This window comes from Dermatophagoides farinae, chromosome 10, assembly GCF_024713945.1.
Source record: "Dermatophagoides farinae isolate YC_2012a chromosome 10, ASM2471394v1, whole genome shotgun sequence".
NCBI classification, from domain to species: domain Eukaryota; kingdom Metazoa; phylum Arthropoda; class Arachnida; order Sarcoptiformes; family Pyroglyphidae; genus Dermatophagoides; species Dermatophagoides farinae.
In genome coordinates, this window is record NC_134686.1 from 3075055 (window position 1) to 3088775 (window position 13721).

At 33.7% G+C, this 13721-nt stretch overlaps 5 protein-coding genes across 5 annotated transcripts; 2 read left to right on the forward strand and 3 right to left on the reverse strand.

The window, feature by feature from the left end:
* Positions 1-12: 12 nt before the first annotated feature.
* On the forward strand, positions 13-1475 carry LOC124500240 (tRNA pseudouridine(38/39) synthase). Its single transcript, XM_047064291.2, has 2 exons — positions 13-183; positions 249-1475. The coding sequence occupies exons 1-2, from the start codon at positions 49-51 to the stop codon at positions 1452-1454; spliced, it is 1341 nt and encodes a 446-aa protein (XP_046920247.2). The 5' UTR covers positions 13-48; the 3' UTR covers positions 1455-1475.
* LOC124500239 (poly(A) RNA polymerase GLD2) lies at positions 1441-3405 on the reverse strand. Its single transcript, XM_047064290.2, has 2 exons — positions 2703-3405; positions 1441-2641 (listed from the first exon to the last, which is right to left on the reverse strand). The coding sequence occupies exons 1-2, from the start codon at positions 3400-3402 to the stop codon at positions 1563-1565; spliced, it is 1779 nt and encodes a 592-aa protein (XP_046920246.2). The 5' UTR covers positions 3403-3405; the 3' UTR covers positions 1441-1562.
* Positions 3406-3721: 316 nt separating this feature from the next.
* Positions 3722-5619, forward strand: LOC124500260 (uncharacterized). Its single transcript, XM_047064317.2, has 2 exons — positions 3722-4058; positions 4115-5619. The coding sequence occupies exons 1-2, from the start codon at positions 3722-3724 to the stop codon at positions 5470-5472; spliced, it is 1695 nt and encodes a 564-aa protein (XP_046920273.2). The 3' UTR covers positions 5473-5619.
* On the reverse strand, positions 4113-6778 carry LOC124500261 (uncharacterized). Its single transcript, XM_047064318.2, has 2 exons — positions 6621-6778; positions 4113-6560 (listed from the first exon to the last, which is right to left on the reverse strand). The coding sequence occupies exons 1-2, from the start codon at positions 6775-6777 to the stop codon at positions 5599-5601; spliced, it is 1119 nt and encodes a 372-aa protein (XP_046920274.2). The 5' UTR covers position 6778; the 3' UTR covers positions 4113-5598.
* A 3586-nt stretch (positions 6779-10364) lies between these two features.
* LOC124500247 (uncharacterized) lies at positions 10365-13345 on the reverse strand. Its single transcript, XM_047064298.2, has 2 exons — positions 13021-13345; positions 10365-12938 (listed from the first exon to the last, which is right to left on the reverse strand). The coding sequence occupies exons 1-2, from the start codon at positions 13165-13167 to the stop codon at positions 10923-10925; spliced, it is 2163 nt and encodes a 720-aa protein (XP_046920254.2). The 5' UTR covers positions 13168-13345; the 3' UTR covers positions 10365-10922.
* Positions 13346-13721: the final 376 nt, after the last annotated feature.

A 13721-nucleotide genomic window follows, 5' to 3' on the forward strand; every position in this document is an offset into this window, starting at 1 on the left:
AAATTTTTTGAATCTCAACAATAAATTCGTTATGAACGACATCTGTCGATGAATTCAAAATTCTCGAAATTGTTTTGTTTTTGTCACGTTTTTGTTTGTCAATTTCAAATTATATATCATTTCTATGGAAAAATGGATAATGTTGATGAGAAACAACAAAATCTAATGGATTTGAGCAAAGAGGTGAGCAAAGAATTTCCATCATGTTCAATGTTGATAATAAAATTATTTTCTCCAAACTAACGTAGGAGTTGATCGCTCAAATTCATTTGATGAAAAAACAAAATGAACAATTACAAAATACAATTGACAAATTGAAAAATCGTAACCAATCAAATCATGCTCAACAAAAACCGCAAAAAGAATTCGATTTTTCGCGATACAAAACTCGACATGTAATGTTGAAGTTTCTTTATCTTGGCTGGAATTATGATGGTTTTACTGTTCAAGATTCTCTTAATACAATCGAAAAGGTTCTTTTCGAAGCGTTGATCAAAACAAAACTGATTGAAAGCCGTGAAACATGCAATTATAACCGTTGTGGCCGTACTGATAAAGGAGTTTCGGCTTTTTGTCAAGTCATATCGATTAGCGTACGATCCATCATGAAACGTGAACCAGATTTCGATGATCATATGGAACTATCCGATGCTCAAGAAATGGATTATCCTTCCATATTGAATCGAGTATTACCCCATGATATTCGAATGATATCTTGGGCACCTGTTTCATCAAATCCTGTGATAAGTGCACGTTTCGATTGCTGCCGCCGTGTTTACCATTATTACTTTCCCCGAATAGATCTTGATATTGATGCAATGAACCAAGGATGTGCTTCATTGATTGGTGTTCATGATTTTCGAAATCTATGCCGAATGGATGTCCAGAATGGTGTTACGAATTTCGTACGTCGTGTCTATAGTGCTTCCATACAACCATTTGTTGATGAGCAAGATTCATATTCATTCTGTTTGTTTCGTATCGAAGCATCGGCATTCCTTTGGCATCAAATACGTTACATAATGGCTGTTTTATTTCTTGTTGGCCAACATCTAGAATCACCGAATATTTTCAAAGAGCTTCTCAACATTCACAAACATTCATCACGGCCTCAATATTCGATGGCTTCAGATCTGCCATTAGTACTGTACGAAGCACATTATGATCCGGATAAAGTACCGATATGGAATCAAGGAAAAGATATCGCTAATACCATTGCTCAATTACGCTCCCAATGGATGAAAGAATCAATTCAATCGACAATCATCAAATCAATGATTGAATCATTGATCAATTCGGCTGGAATACGACTGGAAAACGATACCTATGGTGGAGTGCGAAAATTATTTGGAAATGCAGCCCGAAATTATAAAAAACTATTGGATCGTCCTCGTTGTAGTAGCTTTGAAGATCAATTAATCAAAACATCACAAAAACGTGTCAAAATTGAATAAACAAGTTTTATTGAACAAAAATTTTTTTATACCATTTGATAATTATAAAGGAAAAATCAAAATTCAAAATTAATCAGTTGAGATCATAAGAATTATTTCGAGAAACAATTAATATTTGTTTGGAAAATCCATGTCATCGACAATGATGTTGAACAACGAAATACGATTGCCTTTCAATGCATTCGAAGACATTCGAAGTAGCTCTTTGACACGTTCGAATGTTGCATAATCTTTCACACAACGTGTCGTATTTGATCGGTTGAACGGTTCTTCCACGCACATTAGAGAATTCCATTGAATGACGGCATTTTCATCGGTACCGACACCATTCGATGATCGATGATAGATACGATTCAATACTTTTCCTTCACGAATCGATATGATGTGTTGATCATAACGATAAACATAGCCAAAATAACGGAAAAATCCTTTCATCAATTGTTTCAATGAGTTATTGTTTTTGGATTGCCATTTGACTGGCGCCTGTCGCCATACATTACGTTCATCGTCCATATTGATATCGATATCATAACGTTGTGGCGACATTTTCTGCAAACAAGGCAATACTGGCGGTTCAACAGCCTGAAGATAATGGATGACCATCAATGTCCAACTGTATGGTGAGATACTTTTCTCAACAGCACTGTTGATACGATTTTCACGTGCCCATTCCTTAATGATCATTGCCAATTGTGGGAAACGCCAGTCCATTTTGGAATAATCACGAATCAGCTGTGTATTACGAATCGATACCTCCTGATTCAGATTCAATGTCACATTCATGTTGCAGATGTTATCTTTGAATTTTATAATCGGTACTCTTGCCGGTATCAATACAATGTTTTGTGCGAAATTTTTACTCTGAAGAATCTTCTCGATATGTTTCAAGGCCAAATCTTCATTTCCAATCACATTGCCACTATCATCATTGTCATTTTCATTGGTGTCATCACCACCATCGGTATTTGAATCAGCAGCAGCATGAACAATTTTTTCATCAACTTGTTCAACTGGTTTTTTTGGTGATTTTTCTGTCGGTTTCTTTTCGTTTTTGCTATTCGGCACTGGAACTTGTTCCGAATGCACGGGCAATATGGATTTTTTATGAGCCATAACACAGATATCAACTGTTGAAGCATTATCACCAATTCCATTTGTACTTGAGCCAATTATATGCAAATTGATGACTATAAAAATGAAATAAAAAACAAATTAAATTGAGAAAAAATTTGCTCAAAAAAAACTTACAATAATCTGGAAAACTTTGTTTAAAAGTATTCTCAAGACTTTCTCGCAGAATTTGTTTGGCTTTATATTTATCACTTGATTGACGATTACGTTGATAGTAATCCATTATTTCTCGTGAAACAAAATCATTTGACGTTCCAGGTTTCGTATTCATCATACTACGTTGTTGTTGTCGATGGTTACGCTGTGGCATATTGACAACCACACTATCATTTGATGATAAATGAGATTCACTATTCGAACGATGTCGCAATCGATTATTGAAGCCAGTATTGGTGAAGATTCGTTGAATTGTAGCCGAATTCGATACGGTCGATGGCAGTGACAAAGTTGAATTACTCAACGAAAATCGAACATTTTTCTGTCGTACAAGCGAATCACTTCTTTCCTGATTTAGTTGTTGGCGTTGATGATGATTGCCATCGGTAGAGGGTGAAGAAATATTGAAACTATTGGATCGTGATCGAGAACGCGAACGATTCGATTGACGTGAACGACGTTTCTTGGATGATCCTGTGGTTTGTGCACCGGCATTATCAGATGAGGAAGTTGCTTGTTCATCATGTTGTTTCAGACCAATCGCTTGCAATTGGTTGGTCAATTTCTGCAACGTATTAGACATTTTCGGACTAGAAATTTGAGCAATTTTGCTTGATATTATAGCAGCGTCTTGATGATCAATCAAAATATTTGAAGACATTTGAACAAAAAGAATAAACAAAATAGCAGCGTGTTTGTGCTTGCAATGAATTTTAAATTGAAAATTGCATTTTCTAGCATATTTATACAAATTTTTCCAATCAAAAATCGTTGAAAACACTCATAGGCAATCATTGATTGACCTAGCAGGCAAAATTGGAAAACAAAAATCAATCATCATCAATTTGTCATCGATCAACATTTGAATGGCTCAATAGAAACAAAACATTCAACTTTTATGTGTTTATAATCAAAATGAGTCAATAAAACTGACGAAAAAAAAAATCTGAAGAGAAAAGAAAATTTAATGAGCTCAAGTCATGTTTATTCAAGATGAAGATGATATCTCATCAACAGCATCACTGACCAATACTAACCTTCAAAGTGTTGATAATTTATTTTTGTTTATGCTCACATCCTTTGCCTCAAACACATCCAACATTTACTCACAACCGATTTTGACTAAGAACAGCCATTGGATTCATTCGAGCATTCTCATCATTATCAAACAAACACCACAACAACATTCCAGCCGAACAAGATTTTCCTTTTTTTTCCTTTTTTTTGATTTAAAAACTGGTGCAATGATTTTGCCTTTAAAAAATTTTGTGGAGATCATCGCCATCATTATCGTATGTATCATCGTCGAAAATTCAGGTAAAATTTTTAATTTTTTCATATAAAATTTTAATAAAAATTTTCATTTTTTCTAGAATGTTCAGATTTCATCATCAACGAAACAATAACTTTGACCACAACCAGTCCGGATATCACAACATCAAGTTCCAATGAAAATCTACTAAATGATCTAAGAAATTTTATTCTTAATCTGAAACAAAATCCATTGGATGATGGATCAAATGTTTCCGTTGACCAATCGCCACCATTTACTACTGCCGAAGGCAAAATCATTGATGAAATTAATACTGAGCCTCCACTAATAATACCAAAAGAAGTGAAGCATCCACCATCCATAGAAATTGAAAAGGAATTTCCAATCATCCATGAAACTGATAAACCACCACCACCACCTCCAGCAATTCGTAGAGGATTTCGGCGACCGATTCTAAGGAAAACAACATCGCCTCCCGTAATTGAAAAAGTAACTATGCCACCGAAAAGCAACAGTACGGAAACGCTGAAAATTTTTCGTGGATTAAATCGTCCAATTCCGAGTAGAAAGTTCAAACCACCATCATCTACAGAATCAGTGGTTACTGAAACGCCTACCATATCTATTGTGAACAAACAACCACCCGAAACTCGACGAAGAAGACCTACATTCTTACGTCGACCTACAACTATTGCAACAACTACAATTTCACCAATTACCGAAACCCAACCACCTAGCATTACAACTTTGAGCGAAATGGAACAATCGACCACCGAATCAACAACAATCACTCAAAAGGTTACCGAACCTCCACCAACTACCACTCCATTTTTCACCACTGTGAATGATAATCCAACGATTACAACTGACGATCAAACACCAATCATGACCACCATAACGACGAAAAGCCCAAGAAAAACAAAATCACGAACCGGGAAAAAAGTGCCCGAACAGACAAAAAATGTAGATTTAGTCGTAGTTTCAAAAACTAATCGGCCAATATCTAAATCAAATAAAAACTGTTCGAATGAATGGTCATGTCGAGGGGCAAAAACATGCAACGACGATGATGAATGTAATAATCACAATGCAATAACAACAACTGGAGCGACCAACAACGGCAAAAATGACAACAGGAAAACTTCGAGAAAAAACAGCAACAGGTCACGAAGCCGAAATTCGAAAAAGTCGAAGAAAAATGGTAAACGAATCTCATCAACATCGACGACGAAAAAGAAGGCAGCCGAACAAATTCAAATCGAGCGGCAACCACATTGTGAAATGGTCGTATGCGAATTACCTTGTTATATATTCAAAAGTGGAACCGATGTTTGTCCGGAATGTAGCTGTCCTGAAGCTAACTCGGACAGAATCCAATTTATAGCTACCAGTGGTTTTGAACCGGCATTTCGCCTGTCGAACAAACGAAATCAATCAAGAGTTTTTCGATTAAATTAGTATATAGAAAGTGTTTTGTTTTTAATATCAATTTTAACTACTTTTTTTTTTTTTTTTTTTTTTGCATATATAGTATTATAATAATGTTTTTGTTCACAACAAATACTAATGATTAATAATTAATAATTAACAATTTCGTTGAATCAATACATCTCGACATTGTCCAATACGATCGATTGGTATTGTAGTCATGTTTGACAAAAAATGCAAAAGTTCTTCATGTTGAAATGTTTCTAGTGGCTTCAAATGAAACAATGAGGATACGATTCCGCTAGCGATTAGCATTTTATCACGATATAAATTTTGCAGTGAAATGATGTGTTCTAATACAACAATCTGGAATTCCATCTTGTATTCATTTCGAAATAAATCACAAAAAATTTCAAATCTTGATATGTAATAGTTTTGAGTTATTAGCTGAGAAATCTTCACAAGATGGTCGATATTGATGCTACGATAATCTTTTGGATAATTCATCTGGATGTAACGAATTGTGATCGATAGCAGTGTTTCGACAAAAATGTTCAATGTTGTGATATTCGGATCAAAATTGATCAAATTCAAAATATTAACCTCGATCGAATTGATGTTGTTTCTCGTACAAAACTCGGCAGGAGCATTGATTCGTTCCATCAAATGAATAATGTTTGCACTTGAAAACGATGATCGTTCTCCATGTAATTTACTAGCGATCAATACACAGATAGCAATACATAATGTACGATAATCATTTCGACCATACAAATCACGAATATTCATCGGTATATCCAAACCAAAAATGATCAAATAAAGATAATCAAAACATTCCCCACTATCGATGAGCATCTTTAGCTTCGAACCAAAATCAACACGTTCGGTCAAATCGATCGATTCGTTGCCTAGCCAAATGAATGATTTCGATATGGCCAAATCGAGAATATTTTCAAAAAATCTATCAAACAATTCAATACTATAACTGATGATAGTGTGATTATCGATTCGAAAATAATGACATATCCGTAAAATATCTCTGGTTATCGATGATAATGGTTCCATTAAATTACTCAGTGTAATCAGGGATGATGTGCGTATGACTCGCATCTGCTTGTCTGTTTTGTAGCGAAAAAAAAAAACATTAACAATTAAAATCACATAACCAAACAACTGACCATATATGATGACATTAACGGCATCAATTGTAATGATTTCGAGATAATCATTATCGTTAATTTCTTTTAGCCATTGTAACGTATCCATCATTGTCATTAAATCCGGAAGATCCATCGATGAATCAAGTTGATTTGTTTTATACAACGCCATCATCATCATCATCATCATCATGATTCTTCATCGATAGATGGCATGATGTTTAGACATGATTGAGTCTAGCCTTTTTTGTTGAAATGGCGCCATATATCTCTGTGCATTCCTTTGTTCTTTTTTTTTTGTTTCAAATGATTAGATTTGAATTTTTTTTTTTTTTTGCTGAAAATTGAAAAAACAATTACTACCGGATGCCATATGTTGTCAGTATACTTTAATGGCTATTTTTATTGTTATTATGATGTGATATAATGGTGTGTGTGTGTGTAATAATAACAAACATCATCAGCAAATATTCGTGTAACATTTATTGATCGATAAAAATTAAAGACACGAGACTGGCATAAAGTAAGTTGATCTTTTATCATTATTATTATCATTGATAAGATGCTACAAGGTGGCCCATTCATACTATCAATCAATTGACCTACCATTATTTATACTATATCATTAAATAATGGTCATCATCAGATTCCGACCATTTCAATGTAAATAACAACTTAATTTTCTTAAATTCTATCTTTGCTTTTATTTGACATTATTACCTATTGAAAGAAATATTTGACCATCATCATTATCATTATGATCCACATCATCATTATCAATGAATAATGTGATTGTTGTTGTTGTTGTATCTAGATCATGGTGATGATGACGATCTTTGTGGTGGTGGTCGTCATAATAATAATCATTCTAAGCTTTCCATAAGACAACCACATTGTTTGGTGGCCTTATACATTGGAACAAAAACAACGACTATTGTTGTCGACTTATTCGGTTCTGTTTTCATTTTTGTTTGTGTTTCGCACAATCACACATTTATTTGGTTCACCGATATACTACTCACTTATTCGAATTCCAATCGAAATTTTTTCCAATAAAATATTCAATGGAATTTTGCCTGACTTGTTTGAGTGCCTGAATTTTTTCCTCTTTTTTTTTATCAAAAGTGTTTCGAAGAGGTAACCACTCGCATTTTGACTAATTATAGCAATAAAAAAAATGAAGATTCATGATGGATTTGAATTCAAATTCATCTTCATCGTCACAACAGCAGAGAGCGAGAGCGATTAATCTTGTCTCCAAACGATTAGCGACATTTGGCTCGACACTTCGATGATCATTTTTGAATGTTTGTCCCTCTCTTTCTCTCTCTCCCTCGTTCTTAAGATATAGCTATGGTCGATCGGTCGCCATCGTTTTCTTCAATCTTCATTATCGTTATTTCTTCCGAAAAAAAATCTTAGATGCACAAAAAAAACCACACACGTTGTGTGTGTATGTTTGTGTTTAGTTTGGTCAATGTTTGTTTGATGGCCATCGTACACACACACACAGTAAGGCATTAAATACCGGTGACTAATTGAGCCATTAATCGATTCTTAAGAAAATATTTCATTTCCATCATTCATTCATTCACTTTCATCTTATATGTGTGTGTTAGTTATGGACTAAAGTAACGACTCCATACTCGATGTGTTGGGCATAATATGATGACCAGATCTGTCAGATAACGCACCACTTACACCGATAGTGGCCATTTGCTTGTGGATTTTCCTTTTTTCAATGTGATAATTGTTAAAACAAAACTACTTGTTTTCTTAACTGTTTTAGATTGATTGATTATTGGCCGGATTAATTTTGTTTTTGTTTTGCCAAGATATACTTTGTAATAATCTGTTTTTTTTCGTTATGTTTTTCTGTGTTTGTTTTGATTTGAATTTCAATTAAAATTTCATGCAATCCAATGAATGAAACGTTGTTCGGAATTGATTTGCATCTCATTTAATTCGATCGACATATGTTCAGTTGTTGAAAATGTTCTATTGGTTTACCCTGTGTTTATATACTTTGTTCAGATTAATTGGCTGATTGATTGATTGATTGATTTGTTTTTGTTTTCGTGCACATATCATATCATATATCTAATATTAATTGGAACATCAAAAAACGATATATCATCGTTCCAATACATTTATCTTGTTATCCGGAACAAGCCTTTGTTTGATTTTTTTCCCAATTATGATAGAAGAACAATAGGATCTACAAAAAAAATGGCTTTCTTTTCTGTCAAACTGATGAGTAGTTTTGGTCATTCTGGTTGTTGTAGCCATGAAGGTTTGTTTATATAATTTTCATTTTTTATTTTTTATTTTTATTTATATACAGTATATTAAAATTCGATTCGGGCATCCATGATTTCCATATAAAGTCATGCAACACACACACTGACACAGACATCTAACTTTTAAATTTTCCAAAATAAATGTTTAATTCAATCTACATCAGTGTATTAATCTTGTGTGTGTGTGTATGTGCATTATTGTTGTTATTTTGTTTGGCTAATCCAACAAATCCGAAAATTGATTAATAATTCCCGTTTATGACGTTGTCTTCCAACATGTGTGTGGCATTATTTTTGCATTTTTTTCCTCTATTTTTTTCCATTGTCCATCTTGTATACAACATGATATTATTATTATTTTATTCAGATTTAAATTCGGTAAAATTCACCACCGTCCTCGATGATATTGTGTGCATAATTTGCATGATCATTGATGATGATGATGAGAATCCTCCGCAAAAAATGCCGTATTTTTTATATTGACCATCATCATGATAATCATGATCTGGTTGCCATTATTTTCGATTTAAATTTTTTTTTTATTTGCACAAATCTTTGAATAGTTTTCTTACACTACTCTGGTTAAAAAAATGTAGTTGCAGACTGATGACGACTACGCGCAATTCCTATGGCCAAATGAAAAATACGATCATTTGTCTTGTAAAATCCATCCATCTAAAATTGTTTTTTTTTTGTTAACAAACAACAACTCTATCGTAAATGAGAATTTTTTTCCAGGTTCCCTAGATATTCGTTAGAAATTTGAACCAAAATCAACATCAACACACAAAAAAAAATTTCCTAAATGTTTGTGGACGAAGATTTTGATCAGCGAAAAAATATACAGATTCATTGAGAAAAAAAACTGGATTTTTTCGCTGATGTCTGGCTTGATTATTATTGTGATTCTCAATATCTTTTGATGTTGTTGTGTGTGGTTCAAATGGTCTATGAACATATGGTACATTCGTTTTGCTCGTTATCAGAACAATTTTGTTGCTTTATTTCTTATTTCGAAGATCGTAAATTTTTTTTTTTTTTTTTGCTTGGATTAGATACTTGGTGGTAGTAGGAGAGATTTTTCTTTTTTTTAGAATGTGCATATACCTACTGGGTATCATTTATTGAATGAATGATAATATCGGAATTTTTTTTTCTTCATTGAATAAATGTATTTATTATCTTTGTATCACATGTTTATTCATTCACATCCGAATTCATTCAGTGAATTTTCTTCAAATTGTGGCTTGAATTTGTCATTTTTTTTTTTTTTTTTTGATCAAGAAAAACTTCGCACTATTTTTATGCTGAAAATAAATCGATCGGATTATATAATATAATGGTATACTGTGTTTGTTTTCGTTCACACGAATGTTGTTATCGGTCAATTTTGTTTGTTTGCCTTGCTCCTACACACACACAAATACAACATCCATCCATATTATTAAAGCCCATATCTAATGAATTTCATTTCAAAAAAATCATTTATTTCAAAGCAAAAAAAAAAAATTCATTTGTTTAAAATTAATTAATTAATCAAGCAAGCAAGCAATCGAGTAGAGCAAAGAGAAAAAAAAAGAAGTGACGTGTCCGGTATCAAATATGGTTGTCAATTTTGTTGTTGGTTGATCAATATGTGTGCGTGAGTGTAAAATCTATGTGTATTTACAAATGACGAGAAAAAAAAGGCGAAATATATCGAAACACCATAATATTGGTTTGAACGTGAAATTTCTAGTTTAACAATCAAAATTGTTACACACAAGAACAAAAAAATTGCCGATTCTAGAATTAAAAAATTGTGTTGTGAACAAAAAAATATTTATGATTCAATTAAGAATGGATCGATTAATTCGTATATAGCTGCTATGTACACAGAGTGGAAAAGAGCAAGAAATTTTCAATTTGTCAAGAGAACACGTGCATCGTTTGCGTGTATGTCGATTGTTGTTGTTCTATGCAGTTGATCTATAGATGTCGTGTTCATCAAATTTTTCTTGGAACAATTCAGTTGTTGTTGTTGTTAACGACCTAACATTGTATGTCGTTTCATATGCAATGACAGATGATCGCTTCGTGAAAATGCCCGTTCACAAAGTTGACATTGAAATGGCCGATCACCGGTATGTTTACGAAAATGTCTGGTCAACTCATCAGATCGAGCAAATTTCCAGCCACAACCTTTCCAGCTACATTGATACGGTTTCTCACCGGTATGTGTGCGTAGATGTGCTTTTAGATGTGAACTTTTGGAATAGGTTTTCGTACAGCCATCATAATTGCAAACATGTTGCGTAACTTTTTTCTTTCCACTTGCTTTACGTCCACGACGACTTTTACCGGCCGGTGTTTGCGGCTGTAATGATGGTATTAGTTGACCATTCTCATTGATCATCGTCAGCAATAGATTCGATGCTGTTTTGGCCTGTTTAGATTTCGGACCACGTCTTCCACGACCAGTTTGTTTCACAGTGTGTGTTCCATTCGTCGTATAGATTGTATTGATACCGATTTGCATCAATAGCTGTGTGTTTGATGATTGCATCAATACTTTTGATTGATTTACAAGCTGTGGCGGTGATGTTGGTGGTGTCACTAATGATGAGCTAATTGTTGTGTAATTGATCGAATTATTACAATGTCCTTGATTATCGGCGTAATAACCATTTGTGTTCAATTGATGATGAGCATGTTGCGAATAAAGTTGTTGTTGACTTGTTTGATCTTCACGAATAATCAATTGCGATTGAGATTGACTTTCTTGGCCAACAATGATTGATGATAAATGATTGATGCATGAATTTTTTGGACTATGAAGCATTTGCGAATTATTCACCATATCAACTGAATAATTATAACCAGATGCTATGTATTCATTTGTTGCTGTTGTCGATGCTGCGGTGGTGGTGGTCGCTGCAGCTGCAGTTGTGGTTGAGGCAACACTTGACTGATCAAGATGATGGATACCGGAACCGGTAATCATTTCGCCTGTACCAAATTGATGGTTATTACTATTCGTATAATATGAATCAGTTTGCTTATGTTGTTGGTGATGATTATGATGATGAGCATTCGGATATGACGATTGTATAGCATTGTTATTGTTTGGTGATGATGGTGGTGATATTTGTTGATTCGATCCATTTGTAACATTGGCTACAAATGCTGTCGATTCATTTGGATTGATCCAATATGCTTGTGTTGATCCTGTTCCTGTTGATCCATATTGATGATGGTGATGATGATGATTATAATAGATGCTATCCAATGAGATGCCTTCATTATTGTTTAGATCGCTATTATTTGATGCAGAATTCTTATCCGTTTGTTGATGGTGGTGGTGTTGTTGTGTTTCAACATTAATTTCGCCATCATTATTGTGTGGCCATAGACCATAAGATGAATGATCCAAATTGTTTGCAAAATAAATCTCACCATTCACTGGTGGTGATGATTTTCGTGTCGTTGTCGATGTCGGTGAAATTGATTTCAATGCATATGATCCATGATGATGATGATTATATGGTGATGATGAATATTCACATTGCTGTTGCTGTGATTGTTGTTGTTGTTCCATTGGTGGTGTTGGTGCAGAATTTGTTGTTGTTGGTGATAATTTTTGTAACGTTGTCGCTGTTGTTTGTTGTGGTAATTGAAAATAATCATTTGTATCATTCGGATGACCATAGCCAGATTGATCATAATAATTGGAATGGTTTTGATGATGTAAATGATATTGTTCATGTTGAGGATAGCTATCATACACAAGCATCGTATCATGATGATTATGATGATGATGATGATGATGATGATACATTTCGGTTGTTGTATTGGCATTGTCGGTTTCTGTTGGACTATTTGTTGTATTATACATCACTTGTTCATCATTTGTCGTATTTGTTGTCGATGTTGTAGTTGTGGCTGTGTTTGATGGTGAATGATGGTTGTTGTTCATCAAGGTAAACTGAAATTGTCCATTATCGTTGGATGGCAACGATGGTTGTGGCGGCAGGATGACGCTCTCAATATCTTGCCACATCTATGAATTCAAGATTTAAATTTATTTTTTTTTCAATTCAATCTATAATCTATAATTCAGTAATTGAAATCTAAAAACTTACATCTGAAATTTCGTTAATACTGTTCGTTTGAATCGATTTGGAAAATTTAGTACCTATCGATGAGGAAGATGTTGAATTAGTCGCTTGATGATGATGGTGGTTATGATGATGATGATGAATTTGATGATGAGATAATATTGAAATCATTTGTTCCAGTATTTTTACAAAGAAAATGATGATGATGATCTATTTCACATACATCTGATAGAAAATCCAATACTTGCATCAAATTCGATGTTAACATGAAATTCAAACAAACTCGGTTATTTTTTTTTTAACGACGTTCAGATGATGGTCTTTGTCTCGATCGAAGCTAAACAACACTGAATAAATGACCAAACAAACTCTAACATTTCGATTGAAGATGAGAGGTTTATGCAGCTAACAATCTGATTATCTTCACACACACACACAAACTCACGCGCAGTACAGGTTTTTTTCTATCAACAAACACACAAACTGTTAATACATGATGATAGTGAGAGAGGTGTGGTTAAAGGCGGTTCATATCTCTTGTTCATCATTGGCAAAGGTAGATCTTAGTAGGCGGTGTCATTTTGGTTATTCTCTTTGATTATTCGTAATGAGTATACTCATGACATTTTGTATGATGATGGTGATAATAAAATGCAGTCATATAACCTGTCCTATTCATTTGTGTCATGCATCCATGCTATTTTTTTTTTTTTTTTTTATTTTTT

Excerpts from the sequence above, each read along its gene's own strand:
- LOC124500240 (XM_047064291.2), top strand. The coding sequence starts at position 49 with ATGAATTCAAAATTCTCGAAATTGTTTTGTTTTTGTCACGTTTTTGTT. Across the intron at positions 184-248 it reads TAATGGATTTGAGCAAAGAG|GAGTTGATCGCTCAAATTCA; the intron begins GTGAGCAAAGAA and ends AAACTAACGTAG.
- LOC124500239 (XM_047064290.2), bottom strand. The coding sequence starts at position 3,402 with ATGTCTTCAAATATTTTGATTGATCATCAAGACGCTGCTATAATATCA. Across the intron at positions 2,642-2,702 it reads ACAAAGTTTTCCAGATTATT|TCATCAATTTGCATATAATT; the intron begins GTAAGTTTTTTT and ends TCATTTTTATAG.
- LOC124500260 (XM_047064317.2), top strand. The coding sequence starts at position 3,722 with ATGTTTATTCAAGATGAAGATGATATCTCATCAACAGCATCACTGACC. Across the intron at positions 4,059-4,114 it reads TATCATCGTCGAAAATTCAG|AATGTTCAGATTTCATCATC; the intron begins GTAAAATTTTTA and ends CATTTTTTCTAG.
- LOC124500261 (XM_047064318.2), bottom strand. The coding sequence starts at position 6,777 with ATGATGATGGCGTTGTATAAAACAAATCAACTTGATTCATCGATGGAT. Across the intron at positions 6,561-6,620 it reads CGTTAATGTCATCATATATG|ACAAGCAGATGCGAGTCATA; the intron begins GTCAGTTGTTTG and ends GCTACAAAACAG.
- LOC124500247 (XM_047064298.2), bottom strand. The coding sequence starts at position 13,167 with ATGATTTCAATATTATCTCATCATCAAATTCATCATCATCATCATAAC. Across the intron at positions 12,939-13,020 it reads GTATTAACGAAATTTCAGAT|ATGTGGCAAGATATTGAGAG; the intron begins GTAAGTTTTTAG and ends TTGAATTCATAG.